This window comes from Amia ocellicauda, chromosome 5 (genome assembly GCF_036373705.1).
Source record: "Amia ocellicauda isolate fAmiCal2 chromosome 5, fAmiCal2.hap1, whole genome shotgun sequence".
Lineage (NCBI taxonomy): Eukaryota > Metazoa > Chordata > Actinopteri > Amiiformes > Amiidae > Amia > Amia ocellicauda.
In genome coordinates this window covers 31,391,788-31,405,792 of record NC_089854.1, presented here as the reverse complement: position 1 = coordinate 31,405,792, position 14,005 = coordinate 31,391,788, and the positions used below count along the sequence as shown (strand labels likewise).

The 14,005-nt window shown below is 42.8% G+C and overlaps 2 protein-coding genes across 2 annotated transcripts; one reads left to right on the top strand and one right to left on the bottom strand.

The window, feature by feature from the left end:
- Positions 1–1,257: 1,257 nt before the first annotated feature.
- On the bottom strand, positions 1,258–3,435 carry mrpl27 (mitochondrial ribosomal protein L27). Its single transcript, XM_066704773.1, has 4 exons — positions 3,356–3,435; positions 2,753–2,878; positions 2,363–2,430; positions 1,258–1,967 (listed from the first exon to the last, which is right to left on the bottom strand). The coding sequence occupies exons 1-4, from the start codon at positions 3,393–3,395 to the stop codon at positions 1,761–1,763; spliced, it is 441 nt and encodes a 146-aa protein (XP_066560870.1). The 5' UTR covers positions 3,396–3,435; the 3' UTR covers positions 1,258–1,760.
- Positions 3,337–10,056, top strand: eme1 (essential meiotic structure-specific endonuclease 1). Its single transcript, XM_066704772.1, has 9 exons — positions 3,337–3,556; positions 4,204–5,061; positions 5,488–5,615; positions 6,081–6,170; positions 6,445–6,566; positions 6,831–6,969; positions 7,123–7,238; positions 9,394–9,583; positions 9,664–10,056. Exons 2-9 carry the CDS (start codon positions 4,242–4,244, stop codon positions 9,838–9,840), a joined length of 1,782 nt encoding a protein of 593 aa, XP_066560869.1. The 5' UTR covers positions 3,337–3,556; positions 4,204–4,241; the 3' UTR covers positions 9,841–10,056.
- The last annotated feature ends 3,949 nt before the right edge of the window (positions 10,057–14,005 follow it).

The following is a 14,005-nucleotide window of genomic DNA, read 5'->3' as shown; positions in this document are numbered from 1 at the left end:
AGAATCCAGCGCTATCCGAACACCCAGCATTGAGCATTGAGCAGGGCGTAAAAACAGAAAAATCACTGAAGCTTCGAAAAGCCTTGAAATGCACAATGGAATCAAACAAAGATGGAAATGCTTTAAGGACACAGCTGTAAAAAGCAAACAAACAAAAAGATTAAGTCCCCCTTTATCTATCAGACTAGTAATTGGAAAGAGTGACATTCTCTTGTAGCCCCCCACCCGACACCCCCCCCCCCCCCAAACACTCTCACTCACACAAAAACAATCCTTTCCACATGAGAGATCAATGGTTTGTAAGCCTAGATTGATTCGTTTACTCAGTTGGAGTGAATGAGCTTGTTCTAAGAGTAAGCTCTGATAGTATAATTTCTACTACAGCAGTACAGATTCTCTGTTCAAAAGATCTCCCAACACTAGTGCCGTTGTCAAGGTTCCTAGACTCCTTCTGGGATAAATATCCAGGAATCTTTCATGATAACTGCAGTGGTTTTTACTTCACTTTCTTAAAACACTTTCCTACCCTCTCTTTGTCATGACTTTCCAATCTTGAAAGGCAAGTTTCCAGAATTCCCAAGATGCACTGGGACCCTACACTCTGCACAGGAGGGTGTAAAAGACATTTTAGAACAAAGACTTAGCAGGCCGTTTCATACCGCAAAGCTTAATTTCTCTAAAGAATAAAATGCAGGGGGCTTAATACAAATTATAATTGGAACTGCACAAGACAAAAACTCTGGGAACAGCTAAAATCTACATACGAAAGGGAAGACGAACCTGTAACTTCATGGGTACTGAAGCAATTGAAGCTTTAGACATCAACATTTTTAAACGAGCGAGGACGTCTCTGTGCACTGTGCACTTGATTAGATTGAGGATTAAAGAAACAAAAAAACAAATTACATCACCGTGTAAATCAACATCATGGGCAATCAGGCTGGTCATTTGCAACAGTGGACAATTTTCCTTGAAGTTGTCCTAATCAGGCCACTGAGATGTTACATTGTAAGATTCAGATATTTTTAAATAAAATTAGACAATTCAATGTGACTAATTAGACCTATTCAAGCATGATTTTGAATTAAATACCAACTCACATTCTTATACAATACATGGATCATAATAAATGCAAAATTATTAATAAACATTTTCAAATTAAATGTTTATTTAATTTCTTAATCAGAAATAAGATTTCTGCTGGAATTTTACACAAGATTATTTTAGAACTTAATATGGACAGTTTATGAAACTCACTGAATCTTTAGAATAATTATTTATTTATGACTGCAAACCAGGGGAAAAAAAAACTGGTACTTAAGAATATAAAGTTGGAAAAAGTCCTCCTCTGATGAAGTGCTATATTGGAAAAAGGTATATTTAATTAATATACATATTAAATATGAAGTCTCTGTCCGGACGTTATATGCTTAGCCAAAAAAGCTGAACAATATCAATGCAGCACGAGCATTTAGATGACATCAGTTGAGACTGTAACAAACAGGTTTATTAGACAATTCAAGTAAATTGTATCATGCATATATCTATAGTGTGTTTCATACATAAATAAATACAACTGAGAAAGGAAATGTATCTGGATAATGAATGTATACCTGATTTTTTAATATACATCCTCCTTATTAATTTGGAATAGGTGGGCAGTGGAAAGACTCATTCGACATCATCAACTCAGGGCCTGCAAGTCTTTCTATGGAGTTCAGAATGTGCCAGACAGAGAAACGGAGGGGCAGAAGAGGGCATCACAACATGCCCACAAGTTTAAATATGCCCTCCTGTTTGGGAGGGATAACGTTGATGAATGTCTTGTAGAGCAGAGTCCCTTTGGGCAGTCTGCAGATCACATTTCTGGCCTGAACACTGCGAGGCGGGGGAATGAAGACCTCCTTGGTGAACCTGACAGTGCCATCTTCCAGCGCATACAGAGTGTTGTTGCGACCAATTCCAACCTTGAACAGACAGAAGAGAGGTATTCATATAACCTATTAAGTGTTTTTAAAGTAATCAAATCCTGAGAGGATGATACTGTATGTGGATCCTGGTCGTTAGGGGTTGGGGATGGTTGCAGAAAAGTATTAAATTGTCTTTTCCTTTAATGAATACACTGACTCCAATGGTTCAGGTACTTTGTGCATCACCATTAACTTATGGGACACAATGGAAAATCAAGGAGAATTTGCAGTAACTTTGAATTGGTCATTAAATATCACATTCCAAACCTACAGATTTTCCTTATGGTGGTGTGAACATTATTCTAATATTTGTATGCTATTTTCAAACAACCATTGATTTGATGATGTGGTTTCTATATATATATATGAATACATAAATAAATGTGGATTACATTTGCTCCTGGTTGCCAGCGCATTACACGCTGTGTTGCCAAGATGTTTCCAGCATGAACAACATTCCCTAAAAAAGAAAAAGACAAGCATGAATTCCAAGACGCAATTTAATATCATGATCGGCATATGGACACAACATTGAGAGCAGATATGGTTTAGTATTGTTTGCAACACCATTTTAAAGAAAATGTACACTCTTAAGAACATTGCAAACAAGATATTATAATCTACAGTTCACTGCTGAAAATGGAAGTGGAAAGATTAATGACTTTATTGTTTAATAAATTGATATTTTATGAATTAACTTTGCAAGACAGGAACTCTAACACACGGGGATACAGACTTGTATTCATTAATAATCAGGAGACGTTTAATTAATGTAAATGCACCTTCTTGTTTCTTGAATCCATATCTGCGACCAGCACTTTTTCCTCCGCTGTTTTTCGAGGTACCGCCAGCCTTTTTGGATGCACATCTTGCAGGTGTGGCAAAGGGCTGGCACGAAAGCAGCAGTCCTACAAGATAGAGACAGTAAAATATGATATAGGAAAATACTAATTTCGGTGGGACTGACTCCACACATTTTTAATTTATGTATAGTAGCTAAAAACACTCGAGCGTATGTATTAAACTAAACTGTAGCCGTTCATTAATGTATCCGAATAGCAATATAGGAGTAGCAGAGAATGATAACGTTTTTCATGTAGTAAACAAAACCAAAACGTTTTTTATAGAGTGTTAATGTAGTATGCATATAGAAAACCCATGCTTTTCCAAATAAACAACTTTAGGTTATATACAAAGAATGAATTAGGTTTGATTACAGTTATCATAAAATCGTAGAGGGCAACGTGCACATGTTGTATGAAGTCTCATGTAGGATAAAACAAATACAAATCACATCGACGTGAGCTTTGCATCCATGCTGATTTCAAATTGCAATTAAAGGATCACAAAAAACTAAACACAATAGAGATTATTATTGTACTTGCCCGATCTGGATTTCAAAAACAAGGACGTGAGCGCCGCCATCTTTGAAGATTCTGTGAACTTCGACCTTTCCCCTTTCCCCTTTCACCCCGACGCCTGCGCGCCTGCATCGCCTCACTTCCGCTCCGCCCGGCCCGCGGGAAATCCGACTGACGAGCAGATTGAGTTGCGTTTCAGTCAGGTAATCTGCGGGCGAGGAGACGGTATGTTCATTAAACTACTGACATTCATCCCGTTAACACAATTGGGAAAAGCGGCGCGATATATTGTGACATGTGTATGATTTAGGTTAATATATTAAACAGCAATCGGTTTTTTTCTTCCAAACTTGGAAATAGTATTTTAATAGTGAATCATTAATATGTAATGTATATACAGTTACAATATACAATATACAGCGGGCAAAGAGGTGCCTGTTATTTCTATTATTATTATTATTATTATTATTATTAGTAGTAGTAGTAGTAGTAGTAGTAGTAGTAGTAGTAGTAGGTGTTTTATTTGACTGCAACTGAAAAGCATGAATAATCACAAAAACAAAGCAGTGTTCGCCAATTTCAAAATGTACTGAATTGTTTGACGTTTGTTTATTTTCTTCGTAATCCAGGCTGCTTCAAATCAGTTTAAACTTTGTTTTTCTCATTTTGGATTTAATTTTAATGTGAGGTGGAATCTATGAGTGTTAGATCCCCATTTATCCTTTACAGAAGGTAAAAGATACATGGTTTAGGGGGAAAATGTATGTTAAAGAGGATAAAAAACTCTATTATCGCCTTACAGGAGCTTTTCTGTTAAAGCAAGGAAATTACATTGTGAACACTCTTCCTCTCCTGGTGTCTCCTTGCTGCAGGCCGCTGGCTGTGTCCAGCTCTGTGCTGGGGCAGAGGGATGGGAGGGAGCAGGCTTAACCCTGACGGCAACTCAGACTCCGACAGTGACTCCGAGGACCTGCCTGTGTACGGCTTCCTGCAGTCACGGCCTGCCCCTGGAGGCAGGACCGGCCACCACAACAGCCAACGGGCCGACCTGGTTGTCCTCGACAGCTCGGACTCTGAGGCCGCTGGCCCGCCGCCCGCTGCCTGCGCCGCTCTGCCTCGTGCTATGGCCCACGACGTCACCATGATCAGCAGCGACAGTGAGGAGGAGGCAGTGTACATGCCTCTGCTGGAGAGACTGAAGGGGCGTTTAGGAGCGCCCAGCACGTCTCAATCTGCCGCCAGCTCCGTCCAGCCCAAGCAGGATCCCGTGAGCGGCCCTGAAAAGGCAAAGCAGCCTCTGAAAGCCGTGGTGCCAAATCTCCCCACATTACCCCAGACAGAGCAACATGACAGTGCCCTCAGACAGGCCTCCGTCTGGGACTTCTCCGACTCGGAGGGGGAGAACGAGGCTCCGTGCTCCAAGGACAGTCGCAGTGACCTGGGCTCCCTCACATCCCAAAAACCATGCCTTCCCACATGTCCGGAAATCGGGGACCATGGCTTTTCGCCATCCAGGAAGAAAACGGCCAAGCGCAGGCAAGCGCCGGTGGAGGCAGCAAGGGAGGATGTTCTGGACGGGAGGGGAGACAGGGAGCGGCAGAAGGCCGAGAGGGAGAGCCGCAAACAGGAACTGGAGAGGCAGAAGGCCGAGAGGAAGGCCTTGGCTGACGCGGTGAAAGCCCTGCGGCCTGAGGAGTGCATCAAGCACATGGTGGTCACTATCGACCCAGGCAGGTCTCCCCTCTCACTGGGACCAGTCAGTAAGACCCAGAGACCCAGCTCTGGTCCTGCATCGCCACATACTATATAGGCTCTATAATTGAACATGATTATAAATTAAAAATATGAATCTAACTTTGAATTCTTGTTAGAATGAGGTTCTAAAACACTACTAAAGAACGGGAGCCTTGATGTCCAAAGTATGTACTGCTGTACACTTTGAATAGGCTGGGCAGATTTCAATTGTTCATGAAAACAATGCACACATCTGAGAGGTGGCCTTTATTTCAAAAGTGGGCATTAAGCAGCAATCATAGGGTTATGTTTTACATACTTCAGCAATACTTACAAGCTTGAAGCACTCTGTCGAACGTGTCCTTCAATTCATTGCCCACGGCTGACCTGTCTCCTGTGTGTTTGTGTGTTTGTGAGTGCAGCGCTCCTGCAGTTAGAAGGGGGCGGGGATCTGCTGAGCTCCCTCCAGGTGCTGGGCTGCAGCTGTGCCATCGAGAAACAGAGCGTGCCCCGTAGTGTCACCTGGGCAAGGAGACTCCCCAACTCACAGGTCAGTCCCGTGGCCACAGCCTCTTCAGCGTCGGACATTCAACCCAAGACATGAAAAATACATATTGTGTAACTGTGTATAACTGTGCTTGGACAATACAAAATGGAGGGCGACATTGGGAACACACTCACATATATAAATGTATATATTAGGCATTATGTATGAACCTAGACAATCTTCTGATCACCCTCTCTCCATCCAAGTAAACCAAAAGAAGTAGTCAAATATTAGGGACCATATTGGTAAATGTTTAAATGCAGTTGGTACGCGATTATAGTTACAGTTACATTGACTGGAATATTCCATTCCATTACGCAGCCGTGCTGGTCTTGCGAAACGTGGAAAAGGACAGCTTAACCTCACCACACTTTGTTCAATCGCTTCTACAAGACGACAAGGTTCAACTAGTATGTTTAAAGATTGCTCACGGGTCACTGATTGACCGCAGGCGTGTGTGATTGACAGGGTGGAGAGTCGCGGAGAGTCCTGGAAGCTCACGTAGTGATCCAAGTGCCGGTGGAAGACTTCGTCCACATGGTCCACAGCTACAGCCAGGTATGAGAGGACAGCAGCTGGACACCTTCCCCTCTTGAAAGGCAATCCTTATAAAATAATGAAATGTATTGACTATTTTTATCTGTAACTACAAAATCAAGGAAACCCCTGTGCCTTTGCTCTACCTGCATTTCTTCACAAAATCCAAACATACTATATTTTAATCCTATTGAATAGCTACAACTCCTATATGAAGGTTATTCGATTCTGTCATGAAACAGGCCTCTTCTGGGGCAGAGGCACCGTATTAACTGTCTCTCTTACCCTCTTCCAGGCCCAGAGAGGAGCGTGCTCAGACAGCGGGCCCACTCTTTTCTCATGGACACGCAGCGTTGTGGAGGACAGCCCAGGCCGAAGCCCTTCCCTGGCTGTGATTGACCTGGAGAGATACTTCAGGTGAGGAACAGAGGAGGTGGTTTTCAGGCTGGGTCAGATCACGAGCACATTCAGCTCATTGCCAGGAAAAACCTTCGCAACTGAACTCAGTATAGTCCTAAAATTAAACCGTGAATACAATTGTCTTATGGGTATCACCTTTCTAAATGTATTTTAAAAGGAGAAAAATTGTAATTGACAAAGATCGCACACTGGTTGGCAAACCGGACGTTCAAACTGAGCCTTTATGGAAACTCGATGATTAAAAGACTCCTCTGTCTGCAGGTCCCAGAAGTCTCAGAGCCAAAAGAAGTACCGTGAGGCGGTTCTGGGAGAAGGACAGAAGGAAGGGGCCCGTAAACGAAAGAAAAGAAAAGAAGAGGGCGAACAGCTGCCGGAGATATCCCGAGTAGATGTAGAAGAGGTGAGAGCTGTTGGATTTTAAAGCCAACTTGCTGCTTGCATGGCTGTGTTGTCCATATCCGTGGCAAGTGTACGTTCCTGGGGTCAGCTTCAGGGGTCCAGAGCAGGCAGGTGTCTATATTAGCTGCTGATTTGGTCCTCTCTTCAACTCCAGGCACTGGTTGACCTGCAGCTGCACACTGACGTCCAAGTCTCCTTCCTGGCCACCTGGAAAGATTTCTCTGAATACATTGCTATGTCAACCAAAGCAGTAGCAGAGGCACCATTTAAGTAAGTAAGACCAGAGCTAATTGTGCATTGTGGAAGATCCAGCATTAAAATAATGATTCAGTTGTTTTCTACCTTTGTGTATGTGTGTGTGTCAGGCCTAGACCAAATCAAACCTGGAACATACCCAGTAAAGGCAAGCTGACTGCTGGCTTCTGACAATAAATGGGTTTAGGCCTAGTTACTCTTTACACTAATTGAAAATGGACTCAAGTCAGTAATGTCTGAGATCTTGCAATATATATGCCACGTTATTTATTGATGGGTTATATGGCTGTATGATTCACTCTTTATGTGCAGAACCTTTTTAAAACTAATCTTCGAAGGTCAAAGCTGACAATATACACTCACCTAAAGGATTATTAGGAACACCTGTTCAATTTCTCATTAATGCAATTATCTAACCAACCAATCACATGGCAGTTGCTTCAATGCATTTAGGGGTGTGGTCCTGGTCAAGACAATCTCCTGAACTCCAAACTGAATGTCTGAATGGGAAAGAAAGGTGATTTAAGCAATTTTGAGCGTGGCATGGTTGTTGGTGCCAGACGGGCCAGTCTGAGTATTTCACAATCTGCTCAGTTACTGGGATTTTCACGCACAACCATTTCTAGGGTTTACAAAGAATGGTGTGAAAAGGGAAAAACATCCAGTATGCGGCAGTCCTGTGGGCGAAAATGCCTTGTTGATGCTTGAGGTCAGAGGAGAATGGGCCGACTGATTCAAGCTGATAGAAGAGCAACTTTGACTGAAATAACCACTCGTTACAACCGAGGTATGCAGCAAAGCATTTGTGAAGCCACAACACGTACAACCTTGAGGCGGATGGGCTACAACAGCAGAAGACCCCACCGGGTACCACTCATCTCCACTACAAATAGGAAAAAGAGGCTACAATTTGCACAAGCTCACCAAAATTGGACAGTTGAAGACTGGAAAAATGTTGCCTGGTCTGATGAGTCTCGATTTCTCTTGAGACATTCAGATGGTAGAGTCAGAATTTGGCGTAAACAGAATGAGAACATGGATCCATCATGCCTTGTTACCACTGTGCAGGCTGGTGGTGGTGGTGTAATGGTGTGGGGGATGTTTTCTTGGCACACTTTAGGCCCCTTAGTGCCAATTGGGCATCGTTTAAATGCCACGGCCTACCTGAGCATTGTTTCTGACCATGTCCATCCCTTTATGACCACCATGTACCCATCCTCTGATGGCTACTTCCAGCAGGATAATGCACCATGTCACAAAGGTCGAATCATTTCAAATTGGTTTCTTGAACATGACAATGAGTTCACTGTACTAAACTGGCCCCCACAGTCACCAGATCTCAACCCAATAGAGCATCTTTGGGATGTGGTGGAACGGGAGCTTCGTGCCCTGGATGTGCATCCCACAAATCTCCATCAACTGCAAGATGCTATCCTATCAATATGGACCAACATTTCTAAAGAATGCTTTCAGCACCTTGTTGAATCAATGCCACGTAGAATTAAGGCAGTTCTGAAGGCGAAAGGGGGTCAAACACAGTATTAGTATGGTGTTCCTAATAATCCTTTAGGTGAGTGTACTTTGCAAGTTTAGATCTTGTGTCTTGGGAGTTTCTAGTGGTGAGTTCGATCTCCATTGGAATTCATTTAATTGGAAATTAAAAAAAAAAAAAAATTAAAGAACCAAGGATCTGGGTGGGTGAAAAAGTACTTAAGATCATAACCTTGCAGAATATTTTCCTGATCAGCGTTTACCAAGTAGCGGCCTGGCAGTTTGGTCATGCCAGTCTTGACAGTGGTTTGGCAGTTTTTCCACAGTAAACTTTACACCAGAAGAGTAAAGTCATAAATGATGTACTGCTGCATCATGGGATTGCCTCGCATTAGAATATAAAGAGACCTTTTAAGCTAGTCAAGGCCTTTTGTCCCATCTTGTTCATTTTATTGCGAGTAACGGCTCTCTGCTGCGATCATATCAGTTCTTTCCTTCAAGGATCCTACATAATCCACATTTAACCATCAAAATTAGTTCAGATTGTCTTTGAAACATCTGTCCGCCAATACCATACCAATCATTATATGGGGTGGGCTGCCTCAGTGCCATCATGTCTCAACTACATTAATTACACATGTGGAGTACCTGTCTTTCAATGTTATCCCCCCCCATCCAGGAGAGAGCGGGATCAGACGAGCTTTAGCTTCTACCTCGAGAGCGAGTGGTCTGGAGGGCACAAGGTGGAGCGCAGTGGGAAGGGGCTCGTTCAGGTGTGGAAGCGGCAGATCCAGCAGCTGAACCGAGTCAGCCCCGACATGGCCAGCGCCATCCTGGCCGCGTACCCGTCTCCACAGCTGCTGGCGAAGGTAGGAAGAGGAGGGAGGTATATTTAAAAGTGAGTGGGTCTGAGGGTGTGTGTTGATCTGATTGGCCTGATGTCTCCTAGGCATATCGGAAGTGCAGCTCAGACCGTGAGAAGCAAAACCTCCTGTCAGAGATTCTGATTCGCCGAGGGGAGGGCGTGACCTCCACCTCCCGCCGGGTTGGCCCAGAGCTCTCCAAGCGCGTGTGCTTACTGATGACGTCATTGGACCCTGACCTGTCTCTGGAATCCACGGGCTGAGGGCAGAGACTAGAGTCAGGTGTTCGGGGGGCAGAAAGGGGGCAATCCCACTGGGCTGGACGAATGTTATAAGATATCGACACAACAAAGCAACGCTCAGGTTTCTAAGTGAACACTAACCCTAATATGCATCGTTATTTTGCTCTTCCCACAGTTTTATTCTGCGCTTTTATCTTTGTTAAATGTGCCTTCGAATAAATGTTTTTTTGATATTTATTCAGTTCCTGGCTCTTCCCTTTCTTGTCCTTTTAGTCCAGTGTTCGGCAGTGTGGCTGAGAACCGACTGGCAAAAACAAACCGCATGGACACAGTTGAATGGGCTGATCTTTCACTTCTTGCAGCAGGTGTGTTATATTCCATCTCTCCAAGATGGCAAGACTCTACAATCTAGTTATTATGGTATTTTGTATGGTGTTTGATAATACAAATGCAATGACAGGGCCTCCTCTCATTTGTAACCTATTTTAGTCCTTATATACATCCCTCATTTGCACATACTCTCCTCGACACAAATGTTTTCCATCACAGCGAATAGGATTTGCAGAATATTCCTGAACATTCCTTACATTCCTGAAAGTAGGTACAGAGCTGTGCTGCCATCTAGTGGCTTTTTTTTTCAGAAGTATAAATCAACCACCCTGGTTTCCTCTCTACTCCAGTTCTGCTATAAGAGCACCATTAGTTATTTATTTTTGGTTTACGGATTTATTGCTTGGAAATCACCCTTGTTTTTATCTGCAGTATTCCATATTCTTAGAACCGGGACATGTTCAAACGGATGACATGTTGCAAATTAAGGATGGGAATACTGCACTCCTTTTGAATGGCCTGAGGGTGTACTATCACCAAAAGCAATGGGATGCCTGTAATGTGCAATGTAGAGGTGATTGTTGTTGGTAAGGGCACAACGCTGGGTTTGGTTACACAGTAGTTTTAGCAGTAAGAAATGTACTGAAACAATTTGATGTCCTGCTCTGGCACCTGACCTGCATCCTAAAGAGCAATTGGCCCCATGAATTGTGTAGAAATGTGTAGAAATGGCAACTACACACTGTAGCCAGCAGTCCTGTTGCCACCTTCCACAAGCATTGCAGCAGTCACTAACAGAGCTTGGGTCTATTAGACACACCGTGAGAAGCTTCCTTTTGTATTGTGTGTGTTCCCCTGTTTCCAGCAATGCCCTGTGTGTTGTCTCTGAGCTGCCTTGATCCAGTCTCCCTAGGGACGTGAAGAGGTGAAACAATCTTCAGTTGTCAACCTGAAGTAGAAACTAATCCCATCTAAATTTCCATTATTCAGTAGAACAGCCCGGAGACTGCTTTCTTTCTCTCTCTCTCTCACTCACTCAGAGGAAGAGCATCTTATATAACCACATCAGGCTTTTACTGTAGTTTAATTTCTTATGTGCTGTCTGCCCTGTGTGATGAATGACAGTTGTTCATAAAGTGAATATAGAAGTAAACACTTTAAACCTGCAAACTGTCATATAATATATATATATATATATATATATATATATATATATATATATATATATATATATATATATATATATAGTGTTTGTTGTAATCCTTTCTTTTAGTGTTTGCTCTTTAAAATTTGTAATGCCGGAGAACACTAATCTGAGGTCAACTGAAGATCACCGTGTTAAACGTACTCCACTGAACAGCAGCAGGGGTTTTCAATATCCATTACGCTCAATTCTCAAACTCGGCGTCCGAAAACAGGGCTGCCGCGTCGACTGGCTGTAACGAGTTTGTTACCTGATTCACTGGGAGCATTTCATACTCAACCCCAGGCTGAAAAATGTTGAATAGGTACTCCATCTCTAATGAGCCAAATCTGAGAAATCAATTTGTTAATCAAATCTCCAACTGCCAGAACCAATAGATTAAAAAGCAGAAAACTACAGCCCTGAATGTGAGACTGGTCTCAGAGACAAAGTGTATGGGATGAACAGCCATCTTGAATAGGCACTGTAGTGTGGGAACATATTTTTCTTGTAAAATAAACATTGTGTAGCTCTGAACCCTAATCCAGTGATCTCAGACTGTGGTCCCCGTGGGCCCAGATCAAGCTAATTTCATAGGTCACCAATAAGTTGTGTTGTTCTAAAGACTGAGCACACATCAGGTATTGATCAAGTAAGAGTGACTTGTTCAGCTAAGGGAACGCTGGTGGGAAAAGGGCATTCGGGTGTTTGTTCCAAGTGATCTCTTAAGTTACCAAAGCCCCACTGCTTAATGGATCAGAATGCTTTCTTTTCCCCCGTCAAATGTATTTATAAATTGAAGGTTAAAGAGTGACCAGGCAGGGAAAGACAACACAACAGGGAAAGAATCAGTGCCAATTTTCTGCACCTATCCTACAATCGCAGCCCTTCGGAGCCCAAATGTTTGTGTTTGGAATTGGTCTTCTTTAATAACAAGCGACGAGAGCAGTCTCTTAAAAGTGTGAGGCGTAATTGCTCATTTCCATCCCATTAGGGTGGCACAAGACCAAACAGCTCTCTTCTGGTAATGAAGAGTGTTTAACGAGGCATTAAATGCGCCCGTAGACAAACAGCATGTCCGTGTTTCGAGGTAACGGTGGAGTGGTGCTGAAGGCTTCAGAGTTGTAGCTCTGTATTACATGCTCTCGCTTCCAATCTATACTGTAATTACAAGGACTTAAACCGAGGTATGAAAGTAAACAAGCACCCACTTCAATTACAAAAGATTAAGTCATCAGTATAAGGCAGAGTGAGTGGGTTGTTTGTCACTGTCTCTTGACAAACCGCTGTTTGTTTCTTTCAAACTCATTTGCTTCACAGAGAAGTGTACATATTTATACATGAGACATGAGAGCGCGGGAGAGAGAGAGAAGTGCTATTGAGGCCTTTACAGCTTTGAACATTTTGCAGTGTTTGTTTTTCCGCGTCGTCTCGTCTCATTCCAAGTTCCTATCTATATAATTTAAATACACGGTGAAAATGCCGAGGGAGGCCGGTAAATAATTGATCAGATCTGCAGAGATTAGTTTATATTCATCATTTAAATCTTCACTGCATTAACTGCAGATGAAAAGTACATATCCTGGAAAAAAAAGAGAGGAAGCAAAGCAGAGCACAGAATGTTCAACTTCTCTAAAAAGACATATAAAATATTAACGGTACAACAAATCAGTTGAAAACAATGTAAATGTCCCTGGGAGTGCTCTGCTTATGCCAAATTACAGGGTGTGGATCTAAACAGATGCAGATCTCTTCCTTTTTTTCTCCACTGGTATAATTGAGCGCTAGCATATCTAGAAGACTGGCATGTTTATTTTAACCTCATCTTGAAAGCTGTAATCTTACCTCTACACAAAAGATAAAAACAAAGCCAGCACTGAATACTGATTCGCTGTCAGAAAGCACAATTATTGGTTAAGAAAATTTAAAAAAATGAAACTAACAGCCTTCATCAGGCATATTCCCTGTGCAGCAGACACTATATGTAATAATATTTATGAATAACATCCCATATGCATCAAACACTGCCTTTTTTTATCCTGTTATCTTTCAAGTCGGAAGCACTGCCCGAGGGGTACAGGTTTCTGTGCACTTCCATAGGAACCTGATCGAAATGTCACTCCATCAAAGCTACCATTGGCCCCTACGCTTGTCACTCAAAATAGGTCCCGTCCCACTTCCGGTTCTATAAAATGTGACGTCTGCGCAGGTTCGTTCTCTTTTGCCATTTTGCTAGACCCAAGAACGTGAGCTCTCTGTGTCTTGTCTGTGCACTACACCTTATTATTATTATTATTACCACTGTTTCAGTTGGTTGGCTTCACGGCTGTGTTGTTTGCAACCGTTATTAGCGTGTGTGTGTGTCTATATCACATTAGTTATTGTTGATAGCTAATACGATTCTGTTCCGTCCGCGCACTAGGGCTCCACTGAGAACGAGCTCTGCTAGCCCTCCCTGTCCGTGTGTGTAGACCTCGGTTTTAATCCCGCTACAGCTGGTGGTTTACTACCATCAGCCCCCTCGGATCCCGGACTCCGCATCATCCGGTGTCCCTGGAAAATCCCGGAAAATCCCGTCACACATGGTGTGGTTAATCCTACAGGCCTACGTGGCATTTGTATCCTACACCCTGGTGTTTCGATACACAGTGTTCTGTCCTGCAACAGCAAGGT

What these genes read in the sequence shown, in the direction of transcription:
- mrpl27 (XM_066704773.1), bottom strand. Translation starts at nt 3,395, where the DNA reads ATGGCGGCGCTCACGTCCTTGTTTTTGAAATCCAGATCGG. An exon ending in TGGATTCAAGAAACAAGAAG is followed by an intron (nt 2,431 to 2,752) that starts GTGCATTTACAT and finishes TTTCTTTTTTAG; the next exon opens with GGAATGTTGTTCATGCTGGA. An exon ending in GCTGGCAACCAGGAGCAAAT is followed by an intron (nt 1,968 to 2,362) that starts GTAATCCACATT and finishes TGTCTGTTCAAG; the next exon opens with GTTGGAATTGGTCGCAACAA.
- eme1 (XM_066704772.1), top strand. Translation starts at nt 4,242, where the DNA reads ATGGGAGGGAGCAGGCTTAACCCTGACGGCAACTCAGACTCCGACAGT. An exon ending in CCCGAGTAGATGTAGAAGAG is followed by an intron (nt 6,970 to 7,122) that starts GTGAGAGCTGTT and finishes CTTCAACTCCAG; the next exon opens with GCACTGGTTGACCTGCAGCT. An exon ending in GTAGCAGAGGCACCATTTAA is followed by an intron (nt 7,239 to 9,393) that starts GTAAGTAAGACC and finishes CCCCCCATCCAG; the next exon opens with GAGAGAGCGGGATCAGACGA.